This window comes from Thunnus albacares, chromosome 5 (assembly GCF_914725855.1).
Source record: "Thunnus albacares chromosome 5, fThuAlb1.1, whole genome shotgun sequence".
In the NCBI taxonomy this organism is placed as follows: domain Eukaryota; kingdom Metazoa; phylum Chordata; class Actinopteri; order Scombriformes; family Scombridae; genus Thunnus; species Thunnus albacares.
In genome coordinates this window covers 35,153,753-35,166,500 of record NC_058110.1, presented here as the reverse complement: position 1 = coordinate 35,166,500, position 12,748 = coordinate 35,153,753, and the positions used below count along the sequence as shown (strand labels likewise).

Below are 12,748 nucleotides of genomic sequence, written 5' to 3'. Positions count from 1 at the left end.
AAAACTGAAAAGGACTAAAATGTTGGTCATGAAAAAGGAAAAATCATCAGTCTGTCAGGAAACAACACTTTTTTACACAAGAACAATGTATAAAACTTTTCAGTAGCCGCCTCTCATTTTTAACCTTTGTTGGCCTTCGCTTTCACCATTTTTAAACGACACACGTCACTGGCAGCAGATCATATCAGCTGTAGACTATTAACATTAATTCAATTTTGGGTGAAAGTAACCTTGACTGTTATTTCAATGTGTCACATACATGAAATTGACATTTCATATCTCTGGTTCTCATCTAATCTCCAGGTTGGTAATACAGGCTGTTATGGAAGCTCATTGCATTCAGCAAAGAAAAGATATTGGAGGTCTTCTCATAATTATAACTTATATCATTATTATGACTAAAGATCTTGTAATTAGGAAAAAAACAAGTGTTACAACGTATTCTGTGACCTGATCAGGAATAACAGTATTTAGATAGAGTCACTTATTCTGATAGTTTGGATGTACTTCATATGTATGACTTTATCCTTTGAGTATCTAAACTGTTAACAAAGTTCTTTCTGCCTGAACGAGAATTTTAGTTTGTTTGTTTTGTTGCTCTTTGTGTCGAATACATAAACTCTCCGACGACGACGTACAGGTTAGCACTGCTTCAACTCCTGTCCATCAAAAAAAACCAGCCTCACGTAAAGTAAAAGAAAACTGAATAATAGGTTATCATTTGATATATTTCTTTAATATATCATACATGTTTCAGATAGTGTTTAAGTTCAGTTTAGTGTTAGTTTGTGTGTGCTGTGTCTATTCTAAACTTAGTTCTTTGCTGTGGAAGATGAGGCAGTTGTGTGTTTAACAGTTAAGTTTATTCTGTTATACCTTTACCTGAGCCAGTGATAAGATAAACTGTAGTTATCTAGATGTTTATGTGTAAATCTGATCAGCTTTTAGAGGATAGTGCGGTTTGTCCTTAATTTAATATAGTAGTAATGTTATTTTGTGATGTTACTTGGTGCTTATGTGCTGTCATATATGGTCGTGAAGAAAGACTGTTCCTAGGTTAGTTGATGGTTGGTTGCAGACCTGTAAGGTTAGTAAACAGATGTCTTAAATTCTGTACGAGTAGTATTTAAGGGACTGGTTAACCTTTCAGACAAAGAAAAGATAGCTAGGTGGTATCTTTGTCTCCAGAACTATGATGCATTATACTTCTGATTGTATTATTTAATTACATTATTTCATAACCTAACAATGCTCTCTTTGTGTGTTTATTGAGTGATCAGCAATTTCCCATTACAGTACATAACTGCATTACATCATCTGGACATCTGAATGAGGACTCACTCAGGGAACAAAATACCACATTAATAATAATATCATCCATATTACATATTGTTATTTTTGGCCATCATTTTACTATTGAGACATTTTTATCATAGTGCAGTCTGTTCTGAGACTCATTTCTGCTTTAATGCTGCTAATTACTCTCAAGTTTTGTTTTAGTTTTTAACAACATCCCCAAAAAAATCCCAGATTTTCATCAGCTCACTGTTGATGTTTTAAGCGTCAGCGGCTCACAGTAAAGCTTTAACCTTGAGTGTGTTTGTGAGTGAATACCTGCTCTTTCAGCTCAGTCAGCTGAGTGGTCAGAGTAATCACCACCTTCATGGTTGATGCCAGTTTGTCCTGTAACATCCTCATCTCGTTCTGCTCCCCGTCGCCATCGGTTACCACCAGAGACATTGCCTGCATCCGTGGAAACCAGTCCAGGTTGTTGTTCTGAAAAAGCAGAAGAAGAAGCTGTGGAAGCAACTGGAGTTTTCATGTTTAGATCCATGTTTGTTACCCTGAATTTTGGGTGTTTAAATTGAGTCTTTCATGTGATGTTTTACCTTGATCATGTGAGCCACGTAGCTCTCAGGTCCGGTGTAGTCTGTCTTGTTTTTTTCACGCACCAGAACGATAAAGTACAGGTAATTCCAGATGTTGTGCTCCAGTTTGATGTGCTCCTCAAATGACACAGTCTTATTGTCGAACTTATCTCTCTCCAGACCTGCAACGACACAGAGAACCAGACTGTGTGTCAAATGTCGTGTTGTTAACTAGTTGGCGAGTTATTAAAGTGGTTGGAAAATGAACTAAGTTGTTCATTTATTATTTATTTCTACCCACCACATATAAAACATGTTGTCTTCAGGATCTCCTCCTTCTTCTGTTTCTCACTTCTCAGGTCGGCAAACGTGTCGATGATGACGCCGAAGATCAGGTTGAGGACAATGATGATGACGATGAAGTAGAATAATAAGTCGTAAACCACCCGGGCGGGAAACAACGGCTCCTACACACACAAACACACGTAACTAACTCAAAAATTCTGTCTTAAAATGCTAAAAAAAGCCAGGTTTAAGGTAAAAAAAGTGTTGTTTACGTTCTTGGATGGTTTGCGGAGAACATCGCCGACTCCTCCTCCGTTCCTCAGTCCGTGGTTCAACACCGTCACAATACACATCAACAGAGTGTCACACGCCCGCTCAGAGTCAGACTCCTCTGGAGACACACACACACACACACACACACACACCATGTGTTGTAGATATCAGGGTGTACATCCGTAAAAACATGTGCTCTTAAAGCTCCAGTATGTTGGACTTTGTGATGATCTCGCTGGAAAACTTGAGCCCATTCAGAACGCTGCTGTCAGAGTTCTAATGAGAACCAGGAGAACATCTTTACTTTACATATTTTTAACTCTAATGTATCCAGAACTGCTGATCGGAGCCTTTTCTGTGATCTTCAAGCCTGCACAGATTGACCAGATTAAAGTCTATCACTTTTTTGCATTTGGGGTTCATGTTATTTCTTATGCTAACATTTCTTTATTTTTATGCTAACTATACTTTTTATTCTAACATAACTTTTATTTTTTATGCTAACATTTCTCTTTAGGTTTTTATTCTAACATTTCTTAATTTTTTAATCTAACGTAATCTAACTTTACTTTTTTAGTTTTTTTTATATTACATACATATTCACCTCTAAACAGTAATTTTACTGGTTTCCAGCAAGTTGTTTTCCCTACTGTGTGCAGGAAACCATCGGTTTAAATCAAACTGCCTTTTCTTATGTGATATTTGTAATATTAACATTGAATCAAATGTCTGTCGTGAACGGTCGACTCTGCAGATGTGTGGCGTTAAACTGGTCTCAGTCTCACCTTCGTCCTCAGTGACAGTGGCAGCATTGGTCTCTGTGGTGCAGCTGACGCCGTCTGCGGAGCACGACTTGAGGAAATCCTGAGAAGCTTCGCTCTGTTGAGGAGCTGAGAAACAAACACACACACACTGTGTCACTGACAGACACTCACCAGTACATACACACACACACACACAGACTGGGAGCTGACCAGTATAAACAACATCTTCTGCACCAAATCAAGGCCAACTGGTCTTAATAAGTGCAAAATCCGGTTTGGATCGCCCTTTACAGAATGACTTCCAGTAGTGAGAGGAGGTTTATAGTTAAACTAAACCTTTTCTGATCAGTTATTAGTTCTTCAATAAGTCTGTTGAGTGAATTTGAGAACATCGAAATCCTAAAACCTGCATATAATATTTATATTTCAATCCATCAGTCTGGCACATATTAAATGTAAAAAAATGTCTTTTAATACTCATTTTAAAAAATGATGACAGCATTTTATGCATCATTTATTAAGTCTGTTTTAATCTTTGGTCTCATAGTAAAGATATGGAATAGAGCTGCAACCATTAGTCAAATAACCGATTAGTTAATCAGGAACTATTTTGATAATTGAATAATTCTTTAGGACATTTTTTTAAGCAAAAAAACTGAGATAAAGTATCTGCAGGTTTTAGACTGTTGGTTGGCAAAAATGAGTGATTAGAAGGCATCACCTCGGGCCTCTCGCACGTTTTTATAGACCAAATGATTAACCAGAAAAATAATCATCAGACTAATCCGTAATGAAAATAATCATTAATTGCAGCCCTAGTACAGTAAAAAGAAGAATGTGTGGAATAAAGAAGATGCTGATTTTTATCTTTTTTCTTAAACTGTCCATCATGAGTCTGACAGCGTGATGCTAAATGTTTGGAGTACTTGCTTATAGTTTAGATTTAATTAAACCATCATTACAACAAGTAGTATTAAACAAGTAGTGAACACAACTCTGACACGTCATCAGCTTTTAAGTTGATATGTTGAACTTGTTAGCAAACAGTTGCTTATTTCCACATCCAGCAGTTACGGAGCAACATTATCATTCATGTAGAGTCGTGTTTCTGTCCAATATTCACTCTCTTTTAGCTCTGTTTCTGGTCTCTACCAACTCCTGAGGGAAATATCTGGCTCTTTAGCTGCTAAATGCTCCACTATGTTCACCAGCTAGTCTACAGCTAACTGTGTCTGTTTGGTGTTTGGTGCTGAGCAGGTAGTGAACAGTGGCGACGCTATGAGACGCTGAGAGTGAACCAGAACAGTAAAGTTGCAGCCGGACAGATAAACAATGAGCTGAGAGCCGAGAGGAGCTTCATCACTATGAGACACAGATGTTTAAGGTTGAAGGTGAGAGGTTACCTGCAGCGATCTGCGGCAGCGGGTCGACCTCCATGATGAAGTCTTCCTTCAAGCAGAGGAAGCCGACGATGGAGAAGAGGTAGACGAGGATGAGCGCGAGCAGCGCCGTCAGCAGGATGGAGCGACCGTTACGAGTCACGCTCTTTATCACGTTAAACAGCGTCTCCTCCCGGTAGATCAGGTCAAACAGCTGGAGACACACGAGCAGGCAAATACACAGAAAACCAATCATTCACAGGCTAAACAGAATGTGGAACCTTTATTTTTCCTGTTTCTAAGTAAGAGACAGGAAGTTGTTGTTTACCAGGATGCTGTAGAAGAGCTCGTGGACAAACAGACCCAGTGTGGAGGTCAGAACGTATCCAAGATGGTAGAGGAACTCCATATCCATCACCATGGCTTTGTATCCCATAATAAACGTCCCATTGTTCCCCACAAAACTCACCACAAAGACCACCTTATTGATCAGCTGGAAGTGAACAGAAAAACACAGAACAGCAGGTTATCTGAGATGAAAATTCAACATCTCTGAGGACTTTTTTGGTTTCCCTTGACAGCCATGTTGGAGGAAACTTTTTAAACTTCTGAAACGCTCCTGGTGGGGTACGACACCGTGTGGAGGACGGAACAAAACCACGTCACAGCCGGAACATGATGCAGCCGGTGCAATCAAGGCTTTATATTTACTATAACCAGCAACAACAGGAAGTTAAGACTCAAAACCAGGACTAGAATAAACAAAATAACGGCTGGGCCACATGAGGTTAATCAGTGTGCGTCCCATGCCCAGGTGGTAGATGGGTAATGTAGTTTTTCTTACATTGAGTGAGCCCAGCAGTATGAGAGTGTTGCCGATGCCCAGGTGGTAGATGGATCTGAGTATCAGAGCCAGAGTCAGCGGCTGGAGGCCGTAACGCTGAGAGAACAACGCCAACACCGAGAGACCCATCAGGATCCAGAACAACATCAACAACAGAGAGTCATCTATCGCTCCTGCAGAGAGAGAGGAGGAGGAGGAGGAGAGGAGGAAGAGGAGAGGAGAGGAGAGGAGAGGAGAGGAGAGAAGGGGGGAGGAGAGGAGGAGATCATCATCAAGCTTTATTTCTTGTATAATTTTATTTTTGTATTAAATTACGACTTCAGCAAACGTTGAACTGACTGACGTTGACTCTACTATGAGTGTGTCTCGACTCAACCAGCTCTGGCTGCTGTTTCCAGCATCTCTGTGTCTGTTATGATACCAGGTGGACACACACGCTAACCTTCACTATCAGTAGTACTAGTAGTATCTGCAGTAGTACCTTGTCCTGAGTCGTACGGGTAGAAGAAGGCGATGATGAGGTTGACGAAGACGGCCAGGTTAAAGGAGATGGTTCCCCACAGAGTCATCCTCCTGGAGAACCAGTACAACACCGGCATGCCTGCAACACACACACACACACACACACACACACACACACACACACACACACACACACACACACACACACACACACACACACAGCTGTTAGCAATCAGGCAACATTAAAGTTCCTCAACTCAACAACATGTTTTTCGTCTTGTTCCTTTAGCTTCTCTGTGGAGGAAAAGTTTCTCTGAGCTTTATGACATCACAACTAGTTTGGAGCCAATCAGGGTCCAGTATGCAACTTATACAAGTGTGATGTGGAAACTTGAAGCCTCCAGTGCACAAACACTGAGAATGAACTTTACAGTGAAGGAGGAGACGTCTGGTGTCCAGCAGGAAATCTTTAGAAATATTTGCAGATTCACAGATTCTGGGTTTTTTAACGAGGGAGAAGAAGATGTAACATTTAAGACATTTTAACCAGGTAATTGAACTTCTTTTGTGGGGAAAAACATAATTTATTGGTATTTTATGTATCTTAAAACATGTCTGGAGGGGATCTTGGAAGCGGAGCCAGTTAGATAGATGGATGTGCAGCCTTGTTAAGCTAAAGAAGCGAAAGGAGAAGTTAGTTCCTGTGTTTTTATTTTCAGCAGCAGCTACATTCTGTAGATGATTCACAATGACCGCGTAGCAGTTGTTAAGCTAGTTTAAGAGGTGACATTATGAAATGAAAACAGACTTTTGAAAGAAAAATGTCTCCAATCCAAAAAAAAACCTGTTATTATTAAAGTAAACATAATGAAATAACATTTACGTTATATGATTTATTATACTGTATATATAATAATAATGATTTATCAAATTATTTTACAAGTTATTGTTTCATTAATATATTTTGCACAATGTATTCATCTTATGATGTCATAATTATTCATCCATTATCCACACTTTAGGGCTCCATACTAAAATATATAGATTTTCATTATTGATTGATTACTTTCTCTTCACAATGACCAACAGCAGATCTACAACTGAATGAATCATCATCACTCTCAGTCTGCTGTTACTTACACTGTTTGTTACTATTTGCATTTTAAGCGTATATATAAATAGAAATATGTGTGTGTGTGTGTGTGTGTGTGTGTGTGTGTGTGTGTGTGTGTGTGTGTGTGTGTGTTTTCTCACTCCTCAGCTTCTTCTGCCACTCCATCTCTCCATGCAGGAAGGAGGTTTGCTCAAAGAAATGCGTGACCTTTGACCCCTGCTCGTCCTGCTCGGTGGTGTTGAAAACACGGAACTTGGACTCCTCCGTCAGGAACTCGCAGATGGGGTGAACAGGAAACACGATCTGCTCCATGCTGCGGTCCTCACGCACGATCTGCAGACACACGGAGAGATTTAACAGCTCTGACTGATATATTATTATATATGACATCATTAGATTATTAATAGTGAAGCATCAGTGTTAGAGCAGCATGTTACTGTTGTAGCTGCTGGAGGTGGAGCTAGTTTACACTACTTTATATACAGTTAGCTAGTTTAGTCCAGTGGTTCCCAACCTAGGGGTCGGGGCCCCTCCAAAGGGTCAGCAGATAAATCTGAGGGGTCGTGAGATGATTAATGGGAGAGGAAAGAAGAAAAAACAAAGTTCTGATACACAAATCTGTTTTCAGTTTTTGGACTTTTTCTCTAATCTTTGATTTTTGCTGAAATATTGGATCATTTGAACATTTATTGAAATGAAAGCATGTGAGAAGTTTAGAGGGAAAAATCACTATTTGGTGGAGCTGTTAACAACTCATAGACATGTGAAATGTGACCCCGACTACACACTGCTTTTTGTAAGACGTCAAAAGACAAAAAGGTTGGAAACCACTGGTTTCATCTTTAACAATGTGTTGTATTTTAAAAGCTTGTTATATTATCCATTGTGTCAAATCTTCATCTGAAAAGTAACTAAAGCTGTCAAATTGTACTTAAAATTATACTTCAGTGCAGTACTTCCACCACTGATGTAGGGTTTTAACAGGGAAGAAGAATGTGTGGAATAAAAACGATGATGCTCCTGATTCATCGATTTTCATCCTTTTTTTTAAAAAAAAAACTGTCTGACAATGTGATAAGAGACAATACTAATCAATTATTGCGAGGGAATCCAGTAGCATCAGCAGTAGTCGTACCTCTATCTGTGCCGTTAGCTGGTCGTAGTACTCCAGTGGGTCCTGCTCCACCACAGCAGCTGGAGCTGAGGACTTTAACATCTGGGACAGCGGACGGTTGTTCAGGTTCAACTGCGGACAGAAAAACAGAAACAGCATCATGACGTTACTGTTAGACTACTGCAGGAATACTTACAGTAAATCACAGGAGTACCAGCTGACACTAACGGTCAGTATGAACAGGAGGAATGATTACAGCAAGAAAAATCTACCTGGCTGCTTTGTACAGTGATCACTGGTGATCAATCATCATCTGAAATGAGCCTATTAATCGATTGATTGATTGAATCAAGGTTTACCATGGAGGAGATGCCCTCATCTCCCTCTTTACTTTTCTTCGGAGGTTTCAGGAGGTTCTGCAGGATCTTGTTGTGTCTGGCCAGCTGGAAACAAACATCATTATTAAAACAGACTTTATTTACAACACTACAAGAAACAGGAATGACAGAACTGGGAGTAACTGGGAGGAGAGAGTGGGACCTCCTGCCAGCCAATGAGGAGCTTGTGTTTTTATCACCTGCTGAGCCAGGATGTAGATGTTATGTCCCACCTCACGGGGAGAAACCTCCACCCCCTCACACTCGCTCTCCTGATAGTAGGCCTTCTTTATCACCTCCATCTGCACACACACACACACACACACACGCACACAGAATATTAACACTATATAAATATCTGCGTTTATCAATCCAACTATGAGCTTGTGCACGTGAAGAGGCGGAGTTCATAACAAACAGACAGGGGTCATGTGGTCCAGTCAAGCCTTTCCTGCCCTCTGTGATCAACCCTCTGCTAAAATGCAGACAAATTCATGGTTTAGTTGTTCCCACTTCAGTTTCCAGTGGACATCAGTCAGGTTTCCATCCAGATGTGGGCAAATTTTAACCAAATCAGAAGAAGTTGTAAAAGAGAATTCAAGTTAATGCATGTTTCCATCTACTGCTGTTGTGTGAATATTAGCAGATAAACAGCAGCATTGGTTCCCATGGCAACTGAACTAAGTGTTGATGTTGTGAGATCAAAAAGACAGGGTTAACCGCAGAGTTTGCTAGTTAACGGACTGGACCATGATAACGAGAGAGAAAAGACAAAGCGAAGAAGATGAAGGAACGAAGGAACGATGCTCTGACCAGCTCTCGAGGTCGCAGGTTGAACAGGATTCTCTCTGCGTTCTCGCTGTCGTGACGACTCTCCATCAGCGCCAACAGCAGCTTGGAGGCGTTGTCCTGGCAACCAGGAAGACAACATCAGCAGCGGTCAAACAGCCGGTCTGACCCCAGCGTGAGGACAAACTGTATGTCAGACTGTGTCACAGGTGCGTACATGGACAGGTAAACAAACGCACCTTCAGCTGGAGCACCATCTCCATCTGGTATCGACACAGCGGACTGATGTCGTTCAGGATCAGAGCCGTGATGATGTCGATGCCGTTGGACTCGTGGGTCACGATGCAAGTCTGGAACACACACCGGATTAATGGATTAATAAGGATCATAAAGGGGTTCCTCAGGGGTCCGCTCTAGGATCACTGCTGTTCTCCCTGTACATTAATCATTTTTTATCATGATACATTTTGTATTTGAATTTCATATTGAGCATCTATTCAATAATATATGACAAAAAATACAAAGAAATCAATTCCTTTGTATCAAAATCCAATCATGATTTCTTCCAGTAAAACAAAATATGACGTGTGCTTACGTAGGCTCGAACCAACCAGTTTCAACCAATAAGATCATGACATCCACCCGTCAATCAATCTTCAACTTGTAGTGGCAAAGAGACGCCAACTTTTCAACCTGTCTGTCACGTTTCACTCAGAAACACGTCACAATATGGAAGTTAGATACTCTCGAAATGCTCTTCCTGTTGTGTATTTTGGGCTAGCATGACTCCCGTAGTGAGGAGCACAAAGAGGATTATGGGTAACCTTGCCTCTGTTAAGTTCTGTGGTTAGCCACGCCGCAGCTCGGAGTCCAGGTTATAATTGTTATACAGGTAACAGGAAACTGTTAAAGATGTAACACTTTCATGTGGACTTTAATCACTGGAAATATCTGATCAACAAACAAAAAATACGTTCTTCACAGAAAGTAGATCCCTTCCCAGTGAGCCTCGGACGGCTCACCCACAGAACAGGTGACGTCCTACAGACAAAAAACAGCTCCGCCTACTTTTACGATTATTATATTATCATTATTATATGCTGTCAGAAATGTGATTATTTTACTGCCTCTAGTGGAAAAAAACATTTATAAGCACTGAAAAGTAGAATTCATGGCACAGCTGTATAATCTAATGAAGTGGCCAGTGAGTGTATATATTATATTGTAGATATAGATAATTTTTGCCTTTTCATTTCTGATACATGTTTTTTTTTCTTTTCCACACTTTGACTTGTTGAACATTTAGAAAGTTTTTTTATTTGCATTTATTGTATTGGAGTTATGCATGTGCAGCTTAACGTAAAGGTTGAATGAATAAACAAATCAACAATGTAGCAGAATTTATTGTGAGTCCTCCTGCTTTCTATGACTCTGTGTTCTTCCTCCCGGTTGTATTTCTGTGTGATGGATCACCTGGTTCTCCTGGCAGGGGCCCTGGCAGTACTCGGTGAGGGTCTCCAGCGTCTGTGTGATCAAGTGGACGTTTGATTCGTTGATGTAGAGACCCAGCAGGCCCAGACCTCCGGTGGTGCTTCCACACATGATGTCCAGGAACTGAAGAGTCTCACAAACCAGGTTGTAGTTGGTTTTATTGTTCTGGCAGCGCAGGAAGTTCTGGGAACAAAAGAGATAAATGACAGCTGCAGTTTCTCTAATGGACACTAGATGCTGCTAAAAACATCTGGCTGTATTGGTGTGGAGATTAAAACTCCCTACTTCTATTTAGAAATATATTTCTTCAACAAGATATTATCATAATGCATGTTTTGCTACCTTGAAGAAGGCTTAAAGCGGTGATCAGGGATGGGAATATAAAATATGCAGTTCTTAGAAATTACAGGTGGTGCTGCTGCCTCCGTTAGAGTTATTGGAAAAGGAAAACACTCCCAACATTTGAGGTGGACACTGGTTACATGACTTCTACAGAAGGAGGAGCACTGGATTTATACACTTAACAACCGTTAATTAGTCAATCAGCCAGTTAGATTGTTAGTAGGTCTAAAGATCCTGATTGTGACTCACACAGAATTAAAATCCTAATTAGTTAGCTAGTTAGTTAATTACCCTAAAGATTCTGGTCTTCTCTCACACAACATTAAAAAGTTAGTCAGTTAACTAGTTGGTTAGTTACAACTAACCTAAGATCCTGGTTTCTTCATACAAAACATTAAACTATGAGAAGACAGACTGAAAATGTGCAAAATAAGCTGCAAAAACAAAACATCTTACCCTGACTGGTTAGTTAGTTAACCAACCTGTAGGTCGTGGTTGTGGTTCTCACAGAGCAGCTGTAGGAACCTCAGGATCGGCTTCATGATGGCAACAGCTGGTCCCATCTCCGTCTCCACCTCCCTCTGCTCCACTACAGGGTGAGCTGGCATGGAGGAGGCGCCTGTTACCGGGGCGATGGACTGACCCGGGACCAGTAGCGGGTGACCTCCTGCACCGGGAAGTACCAATGCTGCAGAAGCTTTACAGAGTAAGAAGAAAAGAGTTATCTGAGCAGTCCACAGCTCAAACCTCTCGTACTGTCTATGTATAAACAATCTGATCTGACAGGTAGGATTTTAAGATGTCACCGTTCTCCAGCTCCTTCTCGTTGGCCTTGTGCGTCATCTCTCCCACGTTAACGGACACCGTAGCTTTTATGTCCGTCTGGGCTTCCTTCATCCTGTCATGCAGAACCTTGAAGAACTTCTCTGACTTGTTGTCCCCCATCATCAGCTTATAGAAGGAGTTCTGCAGGAGACAGACGGGACGTTTAAACATCACGGCCCCCCCCCAAAAACATCCAAACAATTAAGATGACAGCAAACAGACATACATCTTTGAGATGTGAGCACCACATATGAGAGAACTCTATGTATATAAAACATGTCTTCTTAATGACCAGGTTTCATCCAAATACTCACAGAGTTTTCATAATTTCAGCATCTTCCATAAGGAAGTAATCATATTTAGTTTTACTAAATAATTTCTCTCTGTAATCATGATACAAAGGGCAAAACCAAATGAAATGTATTATTTATCTCACATAACTAACCTGTTTTCAAATATAATGGTAAGATAACATCTTTTCCTTTCAGGCAGATTAAATTTCACATAATTTTTAGCACTAAACTCATTTCTGATTAAACCATATGTTCTGATTTTTGCCTTATTTGATCTTTAATCAAAGCATTATTCACTTTGTCGTCCAAAACGTACACTTCCTCACATCAGCTTTGAAATATTTGGATCCTGCGTGTTTGTTGACGGACCTGTATCTCAGTGTTGCCTCCCTCCAGCAGACAGATGGCCAGCTGGATGCACTCCAGGAAGATTTTGTCGTTCTTGCTGCTCATCACCAGATCAGTGAACAGCTTCGTTCCTCCTTCTCTGTCCAGACGGCACTGAACCGCCGCCACCGCCGCCCAATC

At 40.6% G+C, this 12,748-nt stretch overlaps 1 protein-coding gene across 1 annotated transcript in view; it reads right to left on the bottom strand.

The window, feature by feature from the left end:
• itpr3 (inositol 1,4,5-trisphosphate receptor, type 3) overlaps window positions 1-12,748 on the bottom strand; it is a 79,331-nt gene that overhangs the window by 359 nt on the left and 66,224 nt on the right. Inside the window, exons 41-59 of the mRNA XM_044350412.1 lie at window positions 12,590-12,748; window positions 11,909-12,068; window positions 11,585-11,799; window positions 10,743-10,943; window positions 9,509-9,619; window positions 9,294-9,389; window positions 8,681-8,782; window positions 8,463-8,546; window positions 8,125-8,235; window positions 7,130-7,322; window positions 5,895-6,014; window positions 5,414-5,586; window positions 4,898-5,062; window positions 4,594-4,783; window positions 3,212-3,316; window positions 2,426-2,544; window positions 2,170-2,335; window positions 1,890-2,050; window positions 1,615-1,776 (exon numbers count right to left, since the gene is read on the bottom strand). The exon at window positions 12,590-12,748 is cut by the window's right edge and continues 17 nt beyond it. Of these exons, the coding sequence (XP_044206347.1) occupies window positions 1,615-1,776; window positions 1,890-2,050; window positions 2,170-2,335; window positions 2,426-2,544; window positions 3,212-3,316; window positions 4,594-4,783; window positions 4,898-5,062; window positions 5,414-5,586; window positions 5,895-6,014; window positions 7,130-7,322; window positions 8,125-8,235; window positions 8,463-8,546; window positions 8,681-8,782; window positions 9,294-9,389; window positions 9,509-9,619; window positions 10,743-10,943; window positions 11,585-11,799; window positions 11,909-12,068; window positions 12,590-12,748 (2,793 nt within the window). The remainder of the gene's footprint in view (window positions 1-1,614; window positions 1,777-1,889; window positions 2,051-2,169; window positions 2,336-2,425; window positions 2,545-3,211; window positions 3,317-4,593; window positions 4,784-4,897; window positions 5,063-5,413; window positions 5,587-5,894; window positions 6,015-7,129; window positions 7,323-8,124; window positions 8,236-8,462; window positions 8,547-8,680; window positions 8,783-9,293; window positions 9,390-9,508; window positions 9,620-10,742; window positions 10,944-11,584; window positions 11,800-11,908; window positions 12,069-12,589) is intronic.